This window comes from Cervus elaphus, chromosome 25 (genome assembly GCF_910594005.1).
Source record: "Cervus elaphus chromosome 25, mCerEla1.1, whole genome shotgun sequence".
Lineage (NCBI taxonomy): Eukaryota > Metazoa > Chordata > Mammalia > Artiodactyla > Cervidae > Cervus > Cervus elaphus.
In genome coordinates this window covers 20033026-20058478 of record NC_057839.1, presented here as the reverse complement: position 1 = coordinate 20058478, position 25453 = coordinate 20033026, and the positions used below count along the sequence as shown (strand labels likewise).

Here is a 25453-nt window from a genome sequence, read left to right as displayed (position 1 = left end):
TACCCTCTTCCAAATGTGTAAATTTAAGTGTAAGGGGGTAAACTTTTTTTAATGATAAAACTTTACAGCTTCTGATCTTTATGGATTAGAAATATTTCATGTGTAGGTATTTTAATTGAGCCTCATAACTACCAAAAATTTGCAAAGTACATTAAACTCTTTGATTTTTGGAGGACTTCCCTGGTGGTCCAGGAGTTAAGACTCTGCTCCACTCCAGAGTGCATGGTTTCGATGTCTGGTTGGAGAGCTGAGATCCCACCTGCCATGCAGTGCAGCCAAAAAAAATAACTGATTTTTGACAATGATGCATTTATTAATCTAAGTACTGTTGTTAACATTTTTAACTGTAACAAATGTCTCTTATTTATTTTGAAATTCTGAATCAGCATACTTTGCTTCTCAATTTGTTATGCACAGTAATTATTTTTGAAGTAATTATAAAGCTGTACCTAAGTAAGTTCCTGAAGTTTAATATCTTGGCATACCTTTAATAATATTTCCACAGATTTCAGTTAGATTTGATCTGGAAAGCTGACATCATCAATATTAATATGTTAATTGAATTGCTTTTATATTAAATAGGTTGATATTTCTTGTCCCTCATGAGTCTTTGTTAATAAAAGATACCTCTTATGTGTTTATAGGGTTAAAGAACTGACTGTGGATCCAACTGCTGCTGGTGACGTCCGTCCAATAATGCACCATCCCCCAAATCAGATTGATGACTTAGAGGCACAGTGGGGTGTGGGCAGTTCCCCTCAGAGGGATGATCTAAAACTTCTTTGTGAACAGAATGTAAGTGATGTAATATCGTTGTAATTATCTAATCTTAGTTGTGTCATACATACCAGAATAAGTGAAAACTGTCCTCTAAATCAGGAATCAATAAAGCCTGTGGGCCTGCCATCTATTTTTACAAATCAAGTTTGTTGAAGTATGACCATGCTCACTAAGAACAGAGGTGACAATGACCATATGGCTCACAAGCCCAAAATATGTACTAAAGTTCACTGACCCCTGATCTAACTATTCTTTTTTCCAGATTTTATACTGATTAAAATTTGGGGACTTATTTTTAGCTATGCTGGGTCTTTGTTGCTGTACGGGCTTTTTTCTAGTTTCGGTGAGCGGGAGCTACTCACTAGTTGAGTTGCACAGGCTTCTCATTGCAGTGTACAGGCTTTAGGGCATGTGGGCTCAGAAGTTCTGGCTTTTGGGCTCTAGACCACAGACTTGATAGTTGTGGCTCACTGGCTTTGTTGCTCTGTGGGATGTGGGATCTTCCTGCATCAGGGATTGAACCCATGTCTCCTGCATTGGCAGGCGGATTCATTACCAGTGAGCCACCAGGGAAGCGCCTAAAATCAGGGAATTTTTAAAGTAATACAGGAAACAGACAGGTTTGAGAATTGTACATGCAATATATCCTATACGTAAAGCTTAGAAACAAGATTAACTTTGGACACATGGATATATACTAAAAGGACTCAGGAACTATATCAAAAATGAAAAATATCTGACATTTGTTACACCTAACTGCTTTCTGTATTTTTGAATGTTTGGTCACATTTCATTATTTAAAATTTTTGATTCCCCTGTTGCTTAAAAATAATAATGCATAAGAGCAAAGATGTATTAAAAAATAACAAAAAAGCACAGATATTTTCACATAGTTATTTAACTTCATTTTTAAAATGTATTATCTGTATAGTTTTGTATTACTTTTCCCACTGATAATCCTATAGTGGCATTTTCTTTTTTTTTTTTTTTAATTAGTTGGAGGCTATAGTGGCATTTTCTTATAATGATAAAAGATAACATTTATTAGTTGCTTATTACCTCATGACACATATTTGCTAAGCAAATTATTAACTGACATAATCCTCACATTTTCTAAAAGATTAAGTAATAAGTGCTGAAGCCAGGCAAGATTGAAGTCTGGGTCTTTCTTATTCCAGAGTGAATCTTACGTCAGCTAAATTTATTGCCTGCTGCAATAAGATATTCTTTGAAAACAGTATAAGTTTAATGTGTTAATACTTTCCAGCAGATATTTTAAAGTCCAAATATTCTAGAGTAAAAAATGGACATACTAATTTTGTTATCATGTTCCAAAATACTTCCTATTAATAAAGCAGGACTTAATGCAGCAGTTCTCAACCAGGAATGACTTGGCCGCTCTCCAGGGAAAAATGTATGGAGACATCTTTGGTCATCCCAAGTGGGATGGTGTTGCTAAGATCTTGTGGGTTCAGGCAGGGGATGATGCTCAATATCATACAATGCACAGGGACATTCTCCCCCCACAAACCCCCACAAAATGTCTGTGATGCTGAAGTTAAGAAACCTGGTTTAAGTAAGAGTTCTCAACTTTGAACCATAGATAATAAATAACTAAAAATGAAATCCTGGTGTTAGTCTATCCTCTGTGCCCCAAAAGCTTTGAAAGAGAATGTATTTGCTTTTGAAATCCTTAAAGCAAACCCTGCCTTGCTCCTACATATGGTGCCTCCAAAGATACAAAAAACCAAAATGAGATAGGCACTCCCTACAGCATCTCTCTCTCATTTTATTCTTGTATCTGTTGGGTCTCTGTGGGACCTTAATTTGGAGAGCTTGGCTAGGTCACTAGAACTGATCTAGACACTTTTTAAGCATGACATTATGGGTTCTTGCAACCTTTTCCACGTATGAGAGAGCGTGAATTTCTTTCAACTTTGCTTTCCCCAAGGAACTATCTTGAGATAGTTCAGCATTAGCCTTCAGTTATAACAGTATTGATGCATGTGTTACATATTCTTACTGCTATATTAAATTTTAACAAGGTAGGTAAAATGGAATCGTGTCTGGGACATACTCTGGAGATAAAAGTGATACAGTAGACAGACAAGAGGATAATCAAGTGATTAGAATTCTGAAAGTAGTTGTACAGATAAAAAAGTACTCTGCGTGGACTGCATGGAAGTGATAGGAATTTGCATAGTATCTTGAAGCAAAGGAAAGACAGGATGTTCTGGGCTTGGCAGGGAGGTGGGCAGATAAAATAAGTAAAGGTTTTTGATTGTGGATTTACCAGAAAGACAGAATATGAGAGAATCATGCCTGCATGTCTTGATTAAAAACAGATTGCTCTTTTCGCAAAGAGAAAATAAAAATTTCTTTAGCTAACGTGATTATATAAACTTGTAGGGATGGTAGCGTATTGATGAAAGAGTCAAATGTCTACTTACAATATTTAATTTAACCAAGATACACCCATATATTTAGAATTGCGTATTTTGTTTGAAAAATGTTGCTTTCGCACTGACATTTTATAAAACAATTTTAAGTGAACTTCTCTATCACTGTGGCTGCGTTTTGAGGAAATAAATCATTAGATACTAGAGTTGGAAAGGAAGCTCAAAAAAGAAAACAAAGCTGGAGAAGTTTGACTTGGTATAGGACCAAAATATATGATATGTACATTTGTAGGCATTTGTGGATGAAGTAGAGTCGTGAATTATCCATTAAAACTTCTGTAAAAAAACAGTAAGTAAATTATGTAGTGCAATTCAGGGTTTAAATTTAGTAAGAGTTAAGACCTTCAGAATACCAGTTTGATAGTCACAGTCATGAAGGATGTAATATTTACGTCTCTGTTATACTGAAATGTTATTTTAAACGAACATTGAATGAACTTAAAACTCAACATTTTGCTTCTTGTATTGAAAAGAAATTTAAGACATATATATGAATTGTTAGTGAAAGTAAACAATGCTGAAGAAATATTTCAGTATATTTGTAACCTGTGATAAATGTACTTTTGAAAAGTTGCACTCCTGAAAGAGACTGCTTTTTTTTCTATTTATTTATTTATTTTTTTCTAATAGGCCAAACTGATGTTCTTTCTTTCTTTATTTATTTTTTATTAGTTGGAGGCTAATTACTTCACAACATTTCAGTGGGTTTTGTCATACATTGATATGAATCAGCCATAGATTTACACGTATTCCCCATCCCGACCCCCCCCCCCCCCACCTCCCTCTCCACCCGATTCCTCTGGGTCTTCCCAGTGCACCAGGCCCGAGCACTTGTCTCATGCATCCCACCTGGGCTGGTGATCTGTTTCACCATAGATAGTATACATGCTGTTCTTTTGAAATATCCCACCCTCACATTCTCCCACAGAGTTCAAAAGTCTGTTCTGTATTTCTGTGTCTCTTTTTCTGTTTTGCGTATAGGGTTATCATTACCATCTTTCTAAATTCCATATATATGTGTTAGTATGCTGTAATGTTCTTTATCTTTCTGGCTTACTTCACTCTGTATAAGGGGCTCCAGTTTCATCCATCTCATTAGGACTGGTTCAAATGAATTCTTTTTAACGGCTGAGTAATATTCCATGGTGTATATGTACCACAGCTTCCTTATCCATTCATCTGCTGATGGGCATCTAGGTTGCTTCCATGTCCTGGCTATTATAAACAGTGCTGTGATGAACATTGGGGTGCACGTGTCTCTTTCAGATCTGGTTTCCTCAGTGTGTATGCTCAGAAGTGGGATTGCTGGGTCATATGGCAGTTCTATTTCCAGTTTTTTAAGAAATCTCCACACTGTTTTCCATAGCGGCTGTACTAGTTTGCATTCCCACCAACAGTGTAAGAGGGTTCCCTTTTCTCCACACCCTCTCCGGCATTTATTGCTTGTAGACTTTTGGATAGCAGCCATCCTGACTGGCGTGTAATGGTACCTCATTGTGGTTTTGATTTGCATTTCTCTGATAATGAGTGATGTTGAGCATCTTTTCATGTGTTTGTTAGCCATCTGTATGTCTTCTTTGGAGAAATGTCTGTTTAGTTCTCTGGCCCATTTTTTGATTGGGTCATTTATTTTTCTGGAATTGAGCTGCTTTTTTAGAGTTATTCTATAGTAAAACTTGGGCTAAGTGAAAACTGTCTCTTACTGATACGTTTGAGTTGTCTTACTGAATGTTAAATATTTTTGACCCGTGAAAAGAAATTCTGGTTTTGCCTTTTGTTTTTTATTGTTTGTCTTTAACATTCAGGCTTCTTCAGTTTCTCAGTTGCATTTTTGTAAATGACATAGAAAAATCACTTTTTTATTATAAAATTTAAAATATAAACTTATGTCATAGTTTTTAAACTGTTTTTATTTTAAGGAAGAAGAGGTATCTCCACAATTGTTTACTTTCCATGAAGCTGTCTCACAAATGGTAGAAATGGAAGAACAAGTTGTAGAAGATCACAGGGCAGTATTCCAGGTGAAGTATGGCAGAATCCTTAATCACATGTTTTTCTAGAAAAATTAACTACTAATGACTTTCGAATGTCACACTAATCTAAAAAAGTGCTTGTTTATATTTATGCATATGTGTGTTTGTAGGGCATATGACAGTAAATTTTGAATAGAATGAATGATGACTACAAACAAACTTTTTTTGCAACTGTGGTAAAAAGATGTGGTTGATTTTTACTATTCTCCCACTTTATTTGCTTTTGTTAGTTGTCTATTTTTAGAGGAGTTGATCTTCTGCCTTCCTTTACCTGTTTCTTCATGGTAGGCAGTTGGAAAACTCTTCTAAAGGGTGTCAGAGCAGTTGAGGAAGAGTTAGTGTTTGCAGAAAAGGAAGGTTATTTCAGGAGAGTTACTGTGCTGACTGAGCTGTCTGAGGGGGATGAATGAGGGGGAATATATCCCTTCATATAGCTATAACTCCTTAGGTATTTATCCTGTTCTGTGTTCAGCCTATTTATAAAACCTTTTACTATATGAACCTCCCCTCTTTATTAAACAAGAAAATATTCTGGAGGGTGATAGCTATTTGAACATCTTTATGGAGACTTGCTCCTGAACCCCACTCCCTTCCCACAGTACTATAAATCCTTTGTCCTATTAACCTGTATATTTTTCTCTGATATTGAAGAAATCTTTATCTGTAAACAAATATTAACATTCCTCAACTCTAGGCAATTCACACCCTTGGATGAAGGGCTCAAAAATACGAGAACTATTTATAATTGTAGAGTTGGATACACAATGATTAAAACTGTTAAAGTCAAACCCTTATTATGAGGTGCTCTTAAGAGCCTTAAGTTTTCAGATTAAATCAGAAAGGACACTTGTAATTTTAAGAAAATTGTTAGAATAACATGAACACCCGTAAAACTCAAACAGGGTCCCCTGGTGGCTCAGTGGTAAAGAGCCCGCTTGCCAAACGAGGAGATGTTGGTTCGACCCCTGGGTCAGGAAGATACCTGGAAGGAAATGGTAATACACTCCAGTATTCTTGCCTGAGAAATTCCATAGACAGAGGAGGCTGGCAGGCTACAGTTCATGGGGTTGTAGAAGAGTCAGACATGACTTGGTAACTAAATAACAAAACTCAGTTAAGTGAGGCTTTCAAGACCCTAATGCTGGGAAGGACTAGGGGCAGAAGAAGGGGACGACAGAGGATGAGATGGCTGGATGGCATCACCTACTCAAAGGACATGGTTTTGGGTAGATTCTGGAAGTTGGTGATGGACAGGGAGGCCTGGCGTGCTGCAATTCATGGGGTCGCAAAGAGTCGGACACGACTGAGCAACTGAACTGAACTGGTCATTAAATTGCATTGATTTTTGGAAAAGTGAAACTGTTGCTGTAAAAAGCTAGAAAATGTTCATATTTATATCCCCTAACTCTTTAATTTAAAATGATCTGACCTTGTTAATAATCTATGGTTCGTGGCATTGTGAGAAAATGAAATTCATCAGTTTCATATATCTAAACTGAGTTAACGGTGGTTTCGTTAAAGCACTTACAAATAGTAGTAATTAGTTATTATTTAGTGGTTCATTTGACTCTTCTAAAATGGGCTTTCTTGGGAATTCGTTGGTGGTCCAGTGGTTAGGCTCTGCACTTTGACTGCTGAGGGGCCAGGTTCAGTCCCTGGTAAGGGAACTCTTAAGATTCTACAGGCTACACAGTGCAGCCAAAAAAATGGGAGATATCCAGTGTTTCCTTACAGTCAATAATTTTGAAGAGCTAGTGTTTCGAATTTATGATTACCTCTTTGTGCAACCTCTGTGAGGCCCAAATGGATGTTAATTTCAGTTATAGTCTCCCATAGGCCTCCTGAGATTGCTCAGAAGTTTTATCACACCCATTGTTTTAGGGACAGCTGAGGCTTTGAGAGTTACTCTGCTCATGGATGGGCGTGCGTGTGTGTGATTCATTCCCACTTGTTCATGTGTTTGCTTCATTCCCTTCCCCAAACCCCGCTCAAAGTAAACATACGACTTTTTTTATGCCTATCATGTTTATATTTGAATTTAAAGAAATATTTCTTGATTTTATTCTGTAAATAAAGATGTTTTATGGTTATAAATATTTCAGAGAATACTGTCTTGAGTATGTTTGATTATATTTAAGATAAATCTATAAATTGGTTTCTGTCTTATAAAGAGGCTTACTGGATTTTTTTTGCTGGGGTGGGTCATTTTAGGAATCTATCCGATGGTTAGAAGATGAAAAGGCTCTCCTAGAGATGACTGAAGAAGTAGACTATGATGTGGATTCATACGCCACGCAACTTGAAGCTATTCTTGAGCAAAAAATAGACATTTTAACTGAACTGCGGGGTAATTCTGTTTTCGTTTTATGATTTGAAATCTGCCTAATATTTGTATGTAATTAGTGGGAGGATTTCATATTGTAAGAAGACATCTGAAGTGAAAATTATGGGCATGTTTAGCATCTTTCTAGAGTTATAAAGACCAACCCACCATTCTGGGGTTTTTTTTTTCCTGAAAATGAAACATGAAATATTTTAAGTGCTCTCTAGTCATCTTTTTTGTTTTAGTCTTTGGAGAAGATAAAGACATCTTATGATTAAAGAGGGAAAATATGTTTTAACAAGTTTTTAAGTTTTATATACCCATGCAGAGCTTTGGTTTGGTAGGCCAATTCTTTTCAGTATTATTTTCCTTGGTTTAGATCTATTCCAGGTCATTTTTCTTTTTTTTTTTTCCCCAGGTCATTTTTCTATCACCTCTTACCTGCATCTCCTTTCTGTGCATATCTTGTCATGATTTTCCTTTGAACTCTTGTTTTAAAAAAATGAAGGGGAAGCTTCCAAACAGCTCCTCTTTCTGCTTTGTTTATGAAGGAAAGCATGTGGCTTACCCACATGCCATGTCTTCTTTCTTGACTTATAGTTACTAAGCTCATCTGTGCGACTTCAGATAAGCACGTGTTATGTGTGCTGATTTCTTAGGCTTTGGCAAATTAGCTATCTTCATTTATATGCAAGTAGGCTTCTTTGTGTGTACATGCAGTGCAACATGAAACTAGACTGAAGTTGCTGGATTTTTTAGCACTAAACAAGCTGCTTAATTTTTTAAACTAGGTTCTTTATAAAGTTAGTTATTTGAAATCATATCCTATAGAGTCAGCAGTGACCATTTTGCCAATTTAGAATTGTTTGTGCAGATGTAGGATTTCTAAAGTTTGCTGTTTTTCATATTCTTCATATTCAAGCCTTGATTTAACGTGTTTTGATCATTTTTCTAATCTGCCATAATGTACAAGCAGCTTTCTGTATGCATTTTATTCAGGAGACAGATCACAATGCATCCTAATTTCTTTTTCACTGCAAGATGTAGATTTCAGCTTAGTTCCTGTCCTTTTCTCAGGATTCATGTAAATATTAAGTATATCCAAACTTTGAAGAAATTACTACCTAAATATTGTATAATTCAGTCCTTACTTAGAAAAAAAATTTACCAAATATAATTTTGATATTAATATAAATTTGAGAGCTATTATGTTAGCAGGCATCAGATTCAGAAGTCCTTATATTCCTTTCTAAATTTCAGAAAAAAATCAACTTTTTCAACATCACTGTACTCAGGAAGAGGGGAAAGAAATCAAGATTCCAACATTGTATCTTTCTTTTTTTGAAAGCCGTAATCTGCACTATTAACACGTTTTAAGTTGGGGAACTATTGGGAGGTGCCATCTCCTGTGCATTGTGCAGGGCTTACAGCTGTCCTGGGTCTGCGCTGAGTAGGTGACGGTAGCACCACCCCAGTCTGACCATCAGAAATGTCTGTAGATGCTACCAGATGTCGCTGGGAGGGGAGCAGAAATCACCCCAATTGAGAACCACTGTTGGAGAAAGATTTCTCATCTTCACACAGCAGACAGTTACTTGCCTCTTCCAATTTTTACTTACCTATTTCTTACTCTGTGTGAATCTGAATTAGTACATGATAGACAGTAAGACAGAATTGTAAGACCAAGAAATGTATATTTTGTAATCTCCCTTCTTCATCGTACCCTTGGTAATCCCCAATAAGGAAAAAGTGACATGTCTTAAAAATTCAAGTGAACTTAAAACTTCATAGATTAAAAGGTAAAATAGGAATTGAAAGTAGACATTTTCTAATACTCTGAGAAGAAATAACTATTTTACGTACATATATAGCCTCTTTACACTGTAAAAAGGAATTCAAAGAAATTAAAATTGAACACTGTAAAATATGCCAAATAGAACAGAAATCTGTTGTGAAGATAACAACAAATAAAACCCACAAGCATTTCTCAGAATCTATGAATTTGTTGCTATACCTGAGCACTATGTTTATTTCCGAGTTTCTGGACTATAAAGAACAAAAGAAAAAACCCTGAGTTGATACTGTAAGAGATGATTTGATAGGATGCATAAAGTTTATTACTGCATCGCATGTAATGTGAAACTTATTCCTTTCTTCTTTTCTTTTTCCAAGATAAAGTGAAATCTTTTCGTGCAGCTCTGCAAGAAGAAGAACAAGCCAGCAAGCAAATCAACCCGAAGAGACCCCGTGCCCTTTAAATCAGCATTTGCTGCTAAAGGATCCCCAGAACCCTCGCTGCTGTAACATAGCAATGGTTCAGCTGTAAGGGCCATTTGAAAGTTTGAAATCTTAAGTGTCTGTGGAAAATGTCTTGTCCCTTCACCTGAATGACATTTCAATTTTGTGAAACACTCCTTTGTCTACAAGATGCTTCTAGTCAGGAGGCACAACCAAGATTTGGGAATAGTGAAGCATTTTGTTTCATTTACCCAGATAGTGAGTTACTTTTGGAGATCCTTGCCAATTTTATTTTCTATATGATGAAGTAAGATTGTGGACTTGATCCAGAGGTGAATAGTAAGGGGAAGCCACAGCATTTCCATTTAACTCAGTTCAGTTTTCTTAGCAAGACTGAGCAGTTTTAAATCCTTTGCGTGCATGCATACCTCATCAGTGATTGTACATACCTTGCCCACTTCTAGAAACAGCTGTGCTCACCTCTTCCTGCTTTGTGCCTTGACTAAGGCTATTGACCCTAAATTTCTGAAGCACAGCCAAGATAAATTACATTCCTTATTTGTCATTGTAAATTACCTTTATTGTGTGTACATTTTTACTGTAATTGAGACTTTTTTTGTGTGTGACTAGTTAATTTTGCAGGATGTGCCATATCATTGAATGGAACTAAAGTCTGTGACAGTGGACATAGCTGCTGGACCATTCCATCTTATATGTAAAAAAATCTGGAATTATGATTTTAAAACCATATAACATGTGGTTATAATTTTCTTAGCATTTTCTTTGTAAAGAACTAAAATATAAACTAGTTGGTGTATAATAAAAAGTAATGAAATTCTGAAAAGAGTTTTATCTTAGGATAATACATATATACGCAGTGTGTGTTCCAGTGTGGTATTACCAAGACTAATAGTGCAATTTGATCTTTACCAGTACCATTACTTAAGTTGAAGTGTCCATTAGCACCCCAAAATGTACCCTTTAAATGGTACAGTTAAAGGAAATTGGCTTCTGATGCATGAATATGTACATGTACATTGAAAGTAGTCCATAATAGAACTGTTAGTTTAAGCCAAGTGTAGACAGTACATAACTATGTTGAAAAAGAATTTAAGCTAAAGAGTTGACTTCGCCGTAAAAGGCAGATCTAACCCAAGCTCCACCCATTACCTAATGTTTGATGTTTCACCACTATTTGGTGAGAACCACCAAATTCTCACCAATCAGTTCATCTAGGGCATGCTACTTTTTAAATGGTGGCACTTATTTTTACAGACTGCTATTCCAAGGAAGAAAACTGGCCACTTTTCATGTAAATATTTTGTTAGAAGATTTCTATCTCTCTAGGAGTTTTCCCTCAGTTCCCAGGATAGTGTCTAGGAGTACATTAACAAAAAGTCTCCCAGGGATATCTTGTTTTGATTTACTTTAGGGAACTACCAGCTCATTCCTGTGGGCCAAAGGGAAGCTATGAATAGAGAGTCATATGAGCCAGACTCCCTACTTCACTGTTCATAGAATTCAAAGGGTAGTCATGGGAAATCCTAACACCATGGTGAAAAGCTCCTCTGTAAACTTGAAATCTAGTACAAATGTAGATTTTCACAGTGTGCTTATTAATAAATTAAATCTGTGTAATGAGTTTTAGAGACAATTTACTTCAATACAATCACCTTTGTTTTGGAAGGAACTCAGGTTTTCTTGCAGCTGTGAGATAATGTTCTACTTGTGTTTATTTCAAGGAGAAGAGGAAGAATGGAGAACTGTTAGCATTGACCTTACAGAGGCTGTTTAAAAAGGTAGTTTCTTAGCCTAACCAACCTTCAAAGGGCATAAAGAGATACGTGAATTTACTCATTTTAAGCACAACAGATTAGTCTTAATTCTTTAAATTAAAAGGGTACTATCTGTGGAAGGCCTCCTGAAGTTAAAATACACTGCCTTATACTATATAAAGGCTTCATTCTGAATAGCATTCAAGGTATATTAAACATCAGTATCAGAAAGGATCTTGGTAGTATAATCCATTCCTTCTGTTTTACAGATAGGGAAATCTGAAGGTTATAAAAGGGACTAAAACTCAGCAGGCAGTTCATAGGAGGACAGGGAAATTAAGAGGGAAAGCTGAATTAAATCTTTAAAGATAGAGATGGTACAAGTAAACTTTGCTAAGTAGTTTTGTGAGATTAAAAAAAACCTACTCTTATTATGTACTATTTATGTACAAAAGTGGCTTTATGCAGTAGCTATTTAAAGAATAACTTAAATTTTTTGGATCTGGATTAAACGTTCTTTACTTTCTCAGACTTGAAAGCTGATATCCCTATTAATAATTAAAATTAACTAAAAATATACATTATTTTAGTTATATAGGAATGTTTAATATATAACTTTGAGGCCAGATTTCTAAAAAATCTGTTTAGGCAAACAACCTAGCTTTCCTTCTAGGTTCACTCGCTGTATGGATCTCTGTTAAAAGTAATCTGGAGATATTCCTTCTATTAAGTTAGGTATAAAGAAAACCAAATGTCACTGAAAATATTTTTATTAATTTCCTTATATAAATAAAATAGTCAACTACTATAATTCTTTCTTAAAGGGCATTTACAATAGTGAATATAATATTGATAATGATTTAAACATTGTAGCTAATTAAGACTTATTTATGACATCTATTGAAATTTTTAATTACCCAGAAATCATGAATCTTGGGAACCTGTGGTTGTGGCAGAATGGCTGGTTGGGTTGGTTTGTTTTGAAATTGAAGAGCAGAGATTTTAACTTTAAAGTCAGTTTTGATTTATAAAACTCTTTTTAATTTTAAGTCTATGACTGTCTCCCCAAGAAAAAAATCATACAGTCTTATAATTCATTTCATTGCAGTTGAGATGCTCATTTACAAGGAATGCCCAGAAGTGATACATGCCTGGCACCGTGTGGTGGCGGCAGCAGGCTCAGGCTTACCCAAAACCCTGATGGAGCCTGTTAACGCTACAGGATTGCTAGAGGTAGGCAGGGATAGAAACTGGACAGGAAAACGGAAGGAATTCGAGAAGCAAAATAACATTTTAAGACAACTGCTTTACTGTATACACATGAATAACAAGAAGAAAGGTTATGGGGAATATGTGACTAAACATTTTAACTTTTTTATGACTTGAAGGACAAAGGCCTGAAGAGCTAAAAGCCTAAAAAAGGTTCTCACAATAATATATAACACAGAAAATAAAAGGGTAACATCTTTATACACTGTTAGAAATAACTTGAAGTGTAAAGTTGTGCGTATCTGCGGCTCTTGAAGATTAGTATCACCCTGCCTTGTATTATATATTAAACCAAAACAAAAAAGAGCAAAATACAAAGAAACCTTGACACTTAGAATTGACTTACTTTCTTAAAAATTCAGAGAAATAAATAGTGACAACAGTAGTACATCAAAAGTAGTCAAGCACATAGTGTCCAAGCATAGCTCATTTTTTCAAATTATTAAGAATATATAATTCCACTTTTTTCCTTGAGCTTGAGAAACTTCTCTTTTTCAGATACCTAAGAAAAATGGATACCTTCTGCATTGAATCCATGTAGCAATCTGAAAAAAAAACCAAGTGGGATGGTATTGAAATGCTAGTTTGTAGTAAGTAACAATGCATACCTCTTCCCTATACCATGAGTTCTAAAACACAAATACTCCTAAGATGTCAGTAAAGAAACTTTATTCTTCAATTAAGTTTATGAGATGTATATTGGTTAAAGCCACCTCATTTTGGTGCCTCTCCTGTCGTAGCCTATATGTCTTAAGGCATGATGAATATAACTAAAATAATCTTAGACCTATAGTAACCCTGGCCTAAGAGCACACTGGTACTTGTTCCATTTCAACCTGGTAAATGAATGCAAAGCTATTTGGAATTAGAGACGGGGGAGAGATGAATGGCTAATCTCATGTGTCCTTTCTTCTCTCTGAGCTCAGTTATTCAGACTCAAATACTTACTTCTCTCTGGATACCTATGTACTTATCAGATCACTGTTGTAGTAAGCTGCATGTTTAGTAACCTTGCAGAAAATTAATATGAATGAAGGAAAATAAGATGAAACATTTCTATTTAGACCTGCCTGAGATTATTTTCAGGATGGCCCATAAGAACCAACAAGAAGGGGTTAAGATATCTAAAGATGGGTACTTATGGATAATGTTCAACTCCTGGCATTAACATCTAATGAAAACAGTAGTACTGCTAGCCTGCCAAGAAAATGTGTCATTTGTCTCAGCTACATACAACTGTTTCTAGCATAAAGTAAACCAGTGACTTTTATATCAATCTACCCTCTTTTTTTCAGCCTCTAGATCATGGAAGCTTTGAAAATGGATAAAGAGACAAAACTTTATGGTTTTTTAGTTATGAAATCAAAGTGTTAGTGATTAAAAACAATGAATCCAGGTCAATTATTACCTGGGTATTTGACACCTTACTCTGCTTTCATAAGATTTACTTGCTTAATTGAAGGAAAGGAAAACAAATTTTTCTCTATACTGCCAAGTTAATTATGACACTGTTCTTTCTTTTTTTCACTTCTGGTGTGTAGAACTTGCCTCAGTCCATGAAATAAGTTACTGAACCAGTTAGAAATGATAACCAGATAACGATTGTAACTAATATTATTTCATACTTAAAAGCTATTCTTTGATTCTTCTACCTGACATGCTACTTTGAATAGACAAACTATTAAGACTATGAATGGGAGTTTGGGGAGGGGGCTGGAAGGGAGAAGCACGCACACCATAACTCACACTGTCACAGAGGTTATCTCCAGGCTGGGACTGTTCTTCACTTCCTGTTCTTACAGAAAATGTTCATTCTGCTGCAGCTAACTAGCCTCCATCTTCTACACCAAATACTATATTGCCATGGAAGTGCTATGCAATAACTCCCAGGTAGCACCTTATAACCGCTTAAAAGCCTTTAAATCTCTAAATATGAAGGTGTCACAGTAAAGAAATGTAAACATGTAGTAAAAGGAAAATGTAGTTACCTGATGAAATCATCTATGTCCATGGAACGGGCCCGCTTGTCACTAAAACCTGTGCTGGTTAGGATTTGCTGTATTTTATCTGCTATGCTGAAATCTTCTGGTATTATCTATCAATACAAGATTCAGAATAAATGAACAACAGATCTTTAATGAAGTCACCTTGACTCTTTTTTTTTTTTTTTCCAGTTCAGTAAGTCATAAACAGTCACTTTATCTCTTCATGATAGTTTTGGAAAGCCTATCTGTGTCAATAAGACTTGCATCTCTTAATTCATTAAGTGGTTGATCTTCAGCACATATCAAATACTCATTGTGTATACTGCCCTATTTCTTCTTAGAAATTCTGAAACAGTTATGTTTCAGGCTTCGCAAAGTACTTCATAACATAATTAAAGCTGTAAACTAAATTTTACAGCAATTGCTAATATCTTTTAAAAAGAACATTTTCTTGGCACAAATTTCATTAAACTAGCTAGCTAGTTTTTCTCAAAGATAGCCTCTCTAACCCTTGAGAATACTTCACACTTCACATTTTCCATCCAAAAACTTCTTAATCCAACTTAGTATTTCCTATGTAGGTAGTTGTTCAGAGACTGTATTCATAAAATGGAGGTAGCTATGCTACCGGTACATTAAACCACGTAAGAGCTGAGTGGGGGAAAAAAAAAAGAAATTTCCTTTAATCTGCTACTCTGTTTAGACTGGAAAACTAAAAAGTTATCAAACATCACAGTCATATATAGATGTCTGTGTTCACACAACTAAAGAAAATGTTGCACAGATAATGGTAAAAGACATGAGGTTCACAACCAGAGCTTGCTATTTATCACTTGCTTTATTCTATTTCAATTTCTATTTCAATTCTATTCTAATTTCAATTTCTGAGTATTTAAAAAAGTCACTGAGAAAATGGTAACTTTGTAATTTCTATGTGAGCAACAAGCAAGAAGGGATGACCACAATTCAAAGGCCAGCAAATAACTTTAAGCTGAGTAAGTTATACATGGTTAAAACTTGGGAGAAAATTATGACTCAACTGAATCTTTTTATAGCCAAAAGACAATAAACTGTCAGTAAAAAAGGATAGAGTATTCAAGGCTGCTCAGACACGTTCTACAGAATACACAGCAGCACTGAACTGTTAGAGTTGACGTTCTCCTGCTAGTTACACATAACATACTGTCTTAAGGGTTCTATGAAATGTTCATAACTAAGAGTTTTGTAATGATATATGAAACAGTAGGAAATGGACATTTTAAAACACAACAAATTATAGAAACAACAAAAACATTTTCTGCTTACAATATTATGGACCGAACAGTGAATTCTGTAGTTTTTTTCCAGTAGCTGTTGCACTGCACTTGACCTATATTACATAAAGAAATGATGTCACTATTATTCCAAACAGATTATAAATTTCCTTTACTGTAAGATTAAGCCACAGAGTTCAAAAGTCTGTTCTGTATTTCTGTGTGAGACTTTTGAACTCTGTGGGAGAAGGCGAGGGTGGGATGTTTCAAAAGAACAGCATGTATACTATCTATGGTGAAACAGATCACCAGCCCAGGTGGGATGCATGAGACAAGTGCTCGGGCCTGGTGCACTGGGAAGACCCAGAGGAATCGGGTGGAGAGGGAGGGGGGAGGGGGGATCGGGATGGGGAATACATGTAACTCCATGGCTGATTCATATCAATGTATGACAAAACCCACTGAAATGCTGTGAAGTAATTAGCCTCCAACTAATAAAAAAAAAATAAATAAATAAAATTTAAAAAAAAAAAAAAAAGATTAAGCCTATGTTCCACATGGTAAAATTAAAGAACTAAAAAAGGTTGAATATTTAAAACTTCTGAAATAATCACAACTACTAATACTTAAACCTAATAGACATCTCTTACATTCTTAAGAAGTTTCAGATTACAAAAAAATCTCAAAAATTAATTTTTTCATTGTGGCTTTCACCATTTTTTTGACCTTGGGCCCCAAACTGCTATTACATGTTTCCAAGTTAAAATGCCATGAATCTTTCAAAAGTGTGGAAGGGTCCATCTGTCACCTCATTTTTCCAAAGAAACAGATGTGGGGTATAGTTTTAGGGTTTTTCCCATTTCTCAAAAAAACAAACCTGATCTAATCTAATTCCGAAGTCCAGGAACTTTTCTTCATTAAATTCTCTTGCCTCCTAAAGTACAAAATTAAAAGTGTGTCTGGACATGGATCATGTGTATGCTTTAGGGTAATACTGTTCAGGAAAATGACCAAATTTTAGTGCTTAGCACAGTATTTGAAGCACTGATCCCTCATATATCATAAATTAGTAAAATACTTACTTAAATGCAGCAGACAGTGTCTTGTTTTTCCTAACAAAGGTGATCCTTACTAGGCCATCCCATTCCTGAAACATTAGATGGTATTTTCTTAGAAAATATTAAATCCCACCAATACCTAGTAGGTACTATTTTGTCTTAATATATAAAACTGAAAGCTTCTGGAGTGATAAAAATGTTCTATATCTTGATGTGGCTGGTTCACATATGGAAAAGTAAGATCTATACTTGATTTTCACACTTTTGTGCACCTCACTGACTATTTTACCCTCAGTTTTAAAAATAGAAAACATTTGTGCCACATCAGAACAAAGAACATTGTATTTATTTAAATCTAAGTATCATTTTCAAAAAACATGACTCAAAAGAGACACAATTTAGAATACAGCCTGTGTAATACACCTAGCTAAACCTTGCAGGAATAGCTGACAACCACACCACTGTCATCAGCTACTGGCCATATATGTATGTTTTTATCCAATGTGATTACAGTGAGGTTTTACATCAAGTCATCTGACTTTCTTCTCTTTAAATGGCAAAAATTGTAATTCTGATTAAACCATGTTACCCACACTTTAAAACAACTATTTTCATTTTATCTTGTTTCCCATGTCTTATTCAAATAGATACATGTTCTCTGTAGATATAATCTTCAGCAAACTGCAATGGTATTCTAATCTTTTTATCTTTTGCAAACATTTTCCATGCTCTTGAGGTCTTCAACAACTATGTTGTGTCAAATAATTCCACCTATTCCATCATAGGATGTATTATAATTAATATTCTCCTATTTAGACATTTAGGTTGACTCATTTTGCTGCTGCTACAGACACACATCTTCCACCTTGGACTTTTTTTCCTTTTATTTAATGACCCTATTTTAACCTCACCTGAAAATTGATAGGTGGTGGTGGATTCTTAGGTTCTATCCTTACCACACTGGATTCCACCTTGGGTGGTGGTCTGAAGTTATTCTTTCCAACCTGTTAATCAGAAAATGTTTAAGTAGTCCTCTCAAAAACAACTTTAATTAGTAATCAGGAATTCCCTGCTGGTGCCATGGATAAGTGCCAATTCAGGGGACATGGGTTCAATCCCTGGTCTGGAAAGATTCCACATGCCAAGGAGCAACTAAACCTGCCAGCCACAACTACTGAGCCAGCATGCTGCAACTACTGAAGCCCACACACCTACAGCTTATGCTCTGCAGCAAGAGAAGCCACTGCAATGAGAAGCCTGTGCACCGCAATAAAGAGCAGCTCCCGCTCGCCACAACTAGAGAAAGCCTGCACAAAGCAAGGAAGACTCGCTGCAGCCAAACATAAAATTTTTTTAAAAAATAGTAACTATACATGCTCTCCTCAGAGAAGGCACAGCTAGATGCTCAGTGATCAGTTCAGTTCAGTTGCTCAGTCGTGTCCAACTCTTCACAACCCCATGAACTGCAGCACGCCAGGCCTCCCTGTCCATCACCAACTCCCGGAGTCCACCCAAACCCACGTCCATCGAGTCAATGATGCCACCCAGTCATCTCATCCTCCGTCGTCCCCTTCTCCTCCTGCCCTCAATCTCCCAGCATCAGGGTCTTTTCCAAGCCCCATCATTTCAACAAGTCACTTACTTTCATTAGATGGTCCACACGTGCTAACAGCTGTGTGTTAATTGACAGTCTGCAGTATAACTTATCTCCAGGTTTTGCAACCAGTCGGAGAGCAAATTCTCTTTGAAACATTAGTACAGCACATCTGAAAAGACAGCAGAAAGGAATAAAAAGAGAAAGGTCATTTTCAACTATAAATGTATTTAAACTTCAATGATTTTTCTTAGGTGGGAAACAGTAAATCAATAGCTGTGGTTAATAATAGTCCAGCTGGCCAGAAGGGAGGAGAACAGTTTCAGCCTGAGCTTTATTCCCACAGAATAAAGCTGGGTCACAGAATGACCCAGCTGTCTTTTTGTTTTTCATTGTATAATGGCTGTAGCTCTAACCCCTTGTGAATGTAAGCCCTCAATGATCAGATGAGAGAGTATTTCAGGTCAACAAAAGTTTCACGAAACTGTAATCACCGGGATGACATGAAATGAATGCCCTCTGATATATTCCATTCCATGTCATTTTTTTAAAAAAATGATAGTCATGGCTCATTAAGTTTACTTTGTACCTACTAAGGAGTTTTTGACCTGCAATTTGAAAAATCACTGCTACAGAGTGTACTAGAAATCAGTTAGCAGGACACTTAAGAATCTAGATATAAGAAGTGTGACCTGGGCTAAAGACAAAAGGCTAAGAAAATACAGAAAGGCCATCTGGTCTCAGAAGCACGACTCAGACAACACCTCTCCCAAATAACTCTTAGCAACTGCTGAAGACTGTAGGACAGAGAGAGCAGCACACAGACTGACATTTTCTACAAAACAAATTCCCCAGTAGTTTTTCTACTGAATTAACCTTAACCTTTAGCTATCCATGTTCATGGCCTAAACTGTAATCTTTCTAAGATTTGGCAGTAACTTTAGTCTTCTTGTCACAAACCTGAAAAAAGGTCGGTGCAGCAACAGCTTGAAGACAAAAGGAGAAGAGATCTGGAAAAGAATTAACTGGTTATTTCTGAGAAAGACCCACCAGAAAACCATTTAGTAAATATAATGTTCCTACATTTTGAAAACATACCTGATAGGGCAGATTTGCCACACAAGCATCAAAGAATGGCAGATCTGTTTTTAACACATCACCCACCATTACTTGAAGCTTGCTGGCCAGAGGCCTGATAATAAGAAAAAAAAAAAAAAGCAATTAAAAAGAACGTTGTTTCATGAGACTGAAATGTACTTTAATTGCATTATGTATACTCACGTGCCCTGAACTCTTTTGTGAAGTTCAGCTACTAGCCTTGGGTCAAGTTCACAAGCAATTACCTAAATTAAAAAAAAAACATTTTTTTTGTAGGTTAATTATGGAGAATAAATCTTTTCCTGTTACCTCAATAGGAACTTACGTTATTGAAATGAATTAAAATTCTTTTCCCAATTCCACCATCATTATTCTTCAATTGTACTCTACCAGTACATTTTAAAGAACTTATCTGAAGAGAATTTAATGAAGAGACGATTTTACAAAATGTGTCATGGGGGTTAAAGGAACAACAAAAAACATCACCCAGACAAGTAGGCAGCCAGACTACATGACCGTTCTACCTAAATACTTGACAGAATCACTGTGCTCATATGGCTCCATGCTTTTTAATTCAACTGATGATGAAAAAAAAATACACAATATGTCTTTGCAGTAAATGTTCTTTAGAAGCACACAAAGCAATTGCTCTGGAATGAGTAAATCACTTCTCTCACCTACTAAGATCCAGAGCATATAGCACAGATAACTTCTCCAGTAAATGAAAAGGGATACCAGATAGGCTGACATTTTATTTCAGTATAAGCTATGGTTTTGCTGACTTCCAGGAAGACCCTGCCTGCAGAGCAGATGTATGTGAGGTTTAGTCTGTTTAGCCCCCAGATCCATTCTCCAGCTTTGCTGTGCCTATAGGGTAATACAGTCCAGCTCCCTCGCCCTGTGACTTCTTGTTGGGCCAGGATAATGGAAGGCATTACTGGATCCAAGCGGTGGGGTTGAGTACTTCCTAATGCCTGTGCCTGCCTTGCACAAGTTCTGGCAGCGGCCGTGTCTGGCTATGAGTGGTCCCTGTCCCTGCTCTTTCTGGGCTCAGGTAAACACATTTCCCTCCGCCTGTCCCTTGAGGTTGCTGGATGATAACTGTTTCCTGCTGTTGCTAGTCCCTAGGTTTTTCACTAAATGTTTACTGGTTCCCTTAATATTCCCACATCTTGTCAATGGCCTCTTCACTGAACTCTCTTCAGATAAGTTCTTTAAAATGTGTTGCCTACATCCACCAGAAGACACAGCAATGATCCGATTTAACTGGAACTGGATCCACCAAGAGACAAAGAAGGTACCAGCAGCAACCAGTCTCAGAGGCCTGTGCTAAATCTCCTCCAGCGTTCTAAGTCCAATAACTCCAATCCCCTTGCTTTGTTCCCCTGAGCCGAGGGGTGGTAGCTGCTCTTTGTAATTCTACTCTTGGGTTAACCTCAGTGTTTTATTCTCTTGGTCCTCTAACAACCATGTAATCAATTCCCTGTATTGAAGCATCCAGTGTCGTTTGTTTTCCTGATTGATATACCCATATTTTTTCTTTTAATCCATTTTAAAAAATTGAGACATAATTGACATAAAACATTATATTAGTTTCAGGCATACAACACAATGATTTGATTTGTATAACATTCATGACCACATAATTACAATTTTTTTTCTTGTGATAAGAATTTTTACTCTATCAACCTTCAAATATACTACAGTGTTGTTAACTAGTCATCATAATGTCCATTACATCCCCAGGACATGTTTATTTTATACTGGAAATTGGTACCTTTTGACTCACTGCACCCAATTTGCTCATATTTTCTAAGATAAAGTCTCTAGCAAAGGAGCAAGAGTTACTGTTAAAATAACAGCAATTGATTAAAACAGATTTATACCTGTAAACCACCTGAGCTTACTCACATGATATCTGATACCAAACACTAAATCCTCTCTACCTTTTTTGCCTTTTCCAGCAACTTTACAGTCATATTGCCAGTTCCAGGTCCAACCTCCAGCACCACATCAGTCGGTCGTAAGGCAGCCTACAAGCAAGCACAACTACTTTAACTTTACAGGCACATCTGAAAACATAATTTAATGTACATCAGAATATCTTTACTCAAAAGTGCACAGTTAGGAGATCTTATTCTGACTCCATTTTTAGGAGACTGCTTCATGATCTATGTTTAAAAAAATTATCTCATTAACATCAGACACAAGTGGAAACTGAACAGCTCTAACTTGGGGCAATAGTTAGGAGTCAGAGAAGTAGGAACAGCAGTTCTAAGAGTGGCATTCTCCTTTCTGTCTTTGAAATGATTCCAACAGCATCTTGTTACCAACACTATTATCACTAGGTTCAAAATGGAAGGACCAAAATGATGAACCATAGCATGTTGTACTGGTATTTCTCAATTCCATATCCATGTATGGTTTCAGGGGTTTCAGAAGGATCCAGAAATTGTGCACAAAAATTAATGTCAGTTCAGTGGTTAGGACTCCATGCTTCCTCTGCAGGAGGCAGGGGTTAGATACCTAGTGTGGGAACTAAGATCCCACAACCCTCAACATGTGGCAGAAAAAAAAAAATGTGTATGTATGCACATAGCTGGAGTATTCTGTCCATAACTTTTAATCAGATAATTAATCATTTTAATATTTAACAATTTAATTATTTAAATAAGAATAAATTTAAAATTTAATAATAATTAAAGTCCATAACTTTAATCAGATGCAGAAAGGAATTCATGAGCCAAGAAGGTTAAAAAGCTAGCCAGTTCTCATTTTGCACATGACACTAAGTTGACATCTCTCACCCAGGTAATGTCCTGTCTACAGCGCCAGGATCCTTCCTTTGCAACCATGCAAGTAATCTGCACCACCTAGCGTTTCCTGTCCTAGCTCCCAATCATACGAAACAATAAGAAAACATCAATAACCCAAAACTCTGAAGAGTTTACACGTGGCATTGGCTTATAACATACAGGTTTCTCTGGGGAACAAACTTCCAAAGGTGTCTGTTTAGATATATTTTTAGGGTTCAGTTCAGTTCAGTCGCTCAGTCGTGTCTGGCTCTTTGAGACCCCATGGACCACTGCACGCCAGGCCTCCCTGTCCATCACCAACTCCCGGGGTTTATTCAAACTCATGTCCATCAAGTCGGTGATGCCATCCAGCCATCTCATCCTCTGTCGTCCCCTTCTCCTCCTGCCCCCAACCCCTCCCAGCATCAGGGTCTTTTCCAATGAGTCAACTCTTCGCATGAGGTGGCCAAAGTATTGGAGTTTCAGCTTCAGCATCAGTCCTTCCAATGAACACCCAGGACTGATCTCCTTTAGGATGGACTGGTTGGATCTCCTTGCAGTCCAAGGGACTCTCAGGAGTCTTCTCCAACACCACAGTTCAAAAGCATTAATTGTTCCGCGCTCAGCTTTTTTTATAGTCCAACTCTCACATCCATACATGACTACTGGAAAAACCATAGGCTTGACTAGACGGACCTTTGTTGGCAAAATAATGTCTCTGCTTTTCAATATGCTGTCTAGGTTGGTCATAACTTTTCTTCCTAGGAGTAAGCGTCTTTTAATTTCATGGCTGCAATCACCATCTGCAGTGATTTTGGAGCCCAAAAAAATAAAGTCTGACACTGTTTCCACTGTTTCCCCCTCTATTTGCCATGAAGTGATGGGACCAGATGCCATGATCTTAGTTTTCTGAATGTTGAGCTTTAAGCCAACTTTTTTTAGGGTTTGGAGTAAACAAAAACTAACAGTGACAGATGCTGCCTAGAAAAAGTGATTGGTAATAGAAGAAGAAGAATCTGGAGTTAAACAAGTAGAAGTGTCAAGCTAATAAGTAAATAATCTACGGAAAGATAAAACAATTTGGAGTCAGAACTCGAGACTCACAGAATAAAGCAAATCATATTGAAGGGAACTTGCGAATCCTACACAATTCTTTAATTCATTCAACAGGTATTTACACAGCATCTATTTTGTGTCAGGAATCCTTTCTGTGCTCAGATATTCCTAAAATCAAAATCAATAACCCAGTAACTCTCTCCCTCTCCTCTTCCACACCCACCTTATCGATAATGCTGTTAACAATGAGAGGATTTTTCAAAATATGCTGCCCAATCCCCGTGTTGAACATGAGTCCTGCAATAAAACATTAAATAGCCTTAATTTCCCAACTAAAAACATTAGACCGTCCCAGAGAAGAAGAGGATAGCTAGGGGACGTTATCCGCGCCAGCTAGGGGCGCCAAACGTCACGGTAAGGAGCCTGGATGACAGACTGTTTTAACTCCACCCCTTCCGCGAAAGAAAGTCAGAGGCGGCGCGCTGGGCCTGCGCTCGTGGCTCGGGGAACCCGGGAATCGCGCGCTCCCGGAGCGCGGGCCCCGACCGGTATCACTGTCCCGGCCAGAACTCCGCCCTGGCCCCGGCTCGGTCCTATCGGAAGTCCCAACCCAAGAGACCCCAGCTCTCTCGCGGCTGTCCCCACCTCCGGCGCTCTTCAGCTGCCCGCGTTGTTGCTGCCGCTCGCGGCGGCGGCCGCTAGCCGCTGATTTGATCTTCGGCATCTCTGCAGGCAGAGAGCTCACAGGCCGAGGAAGTCAAGAAGGACGCGAACCGGCAACCGCGAATCTCTGCACCACGTGGGAATCCGCCGGCCCGCACCACCAGCACCGTATCGGGCTACGTAGGGGTGGGGCGAAAACACGCCCCTTGGTTTGCTCCGGGGTCCGCCCCCAGAAAGAGGGCGGGCCTTTGGAGCCCGATGGCCGCCGGGAATAAGCTCGGCCTCCGGGGAAAGCCTAACCTTGGAAGCCTACAGATCCCAGAAGACACCGCGCTGCCGATTCTGGCAGTTTGGATTGGCTAGTTTAGAATCGCGGGCGGGGCCTTGCCCCTACACGCACCAAGCTAGTTAAATAGGTTTGGGTGTGGTGCCTCAAGAAGTGGAGGAAGCATAAGTTACGTAATACAATTAGGCTTGTGGATGCTTTATTAGACTAGGTTGTTGAATCGCTGAAATCCAAAGAAAATTTATGTCATGCACTTCTCTCGTGTTTCCCAACCGATTGTGGGTGAGGATCCCAGGAGCTTGGGAAGAGGAGCTTGCTCCTCTAGCGGGAGTGAATTCTCCGCTGCTTGTGTTGTGGAAAGTAACTCTGAAAATGTAATTAAGTGTTTCGTTTGACTGGACCTACTGGTGGTTTCGCTTCTTTGTGTGGCACGTCATTAATTTCCTAAACCTTTCCATATTGAGCTCTTGCTGTGTATTAAACACTGCTGGGTGATGGAGATTCGAAGGTAAATAGGAAACTGACCTCAGAGTTTATTCTATTGAGAGGGTTAGACAAAAAGTCTGAAACTAAATGTGGTCATTGTTATGTATCGGTTATTGTGACAGGACGGTGTATCTGACTGTAAGTTACATGAACACAATGTCCATGTCTGTTTTAGCTCAGTGTAATGTTTCTGTGTGTACCTTATTTACCTGAAGAAGCAATCTGTTTTACCAAAGCTGACTTCTCTTCCCTGCACGATTTATTGTGTGCATTCCCTAGCCTTGCTCTTTCTTTGCTGTAAT

General features: G+C 37.4%; 2 protein-coding genes across 9 annotated transcripts in view; one reads left to right on the top strand and one right to left on the bottom strand.

Moving 5' to 3' along the window:
• Positions 1-11474, top strand: part of KIF2A (kinesin family member 2A) — a 71593-nt gene extending 60119 nt beyond the window's left edge. For all 5 annotated transcript variants that reach the window (XM_043887149.1, XM_043887145.1, XM_043887148.1 and 2 more), the window contains 4 exons: positions 645-795; positions 5159-5260; positions 7484-7619; positions 9768-11474. In XM_043887149.1, coding sequence (XP_043743084.1) covers positions 645-795; positions 5159-5260; positions 7484-7619; positions 9768-9853 — 475 coding nt within the window. In that variant the 3' untranslated portion in view covers positions 9854-11474. The remainder of the gene's footprint in view (positions 1-644; positions 796-5158; positions 5261-7483; positions 7620-9767) is intronic.
• A 1420-nt stretch (positions 11475-12894) lies between these two features.
• Positions 12895-24580, bottom strand: DIMT1 (DIM1 rRNA methyltransferase and ribosome maturation factor). Of its 4 annotated transcripts, XM_043887150.1 has the most exons (12): positions 24362-24580; positions 23940-24013; positions 21812-21898; positions 20049-20110; positions 19866-19959; positions 19728-19777; positions 18816-18939; positions 18085-18177; positions 17198-17262; positions 16168-16231; positions 14866-14972; positions 12895-13422 (listed from the first exon to the last, which is right to left on the bottom strand). In XM_043887150.1, exons 1-12 carry the CDS (start codon positions 24438-24440, stop codon positions 13380-13382), a joined length of 942 nt encoding a protein of 313 aa, XP_043743085.1. In that variant the 5' UTR covers positions 24441-24580; the 3' UTR covers positions 12895-13379. The 4 variants fall into 4 exon arrangements, with proteins under 4 accessions (XP_043743085.1, XP_043743086.1, XP_043743087.1 ...); XM_043887151.1 differs by lacking the exon at positions 23940-24013 and having other exon boundaries at positions 24362-24515; XM_043887152.1 differs by lacking the exons at positions 23940-24013; positions 24362-24580 and having other exon boundaries at positions 20049-20112; positions 21813-21882.
• Between the last annotated feature and the right edge of the window lie 873 nt (positions 24581-25453).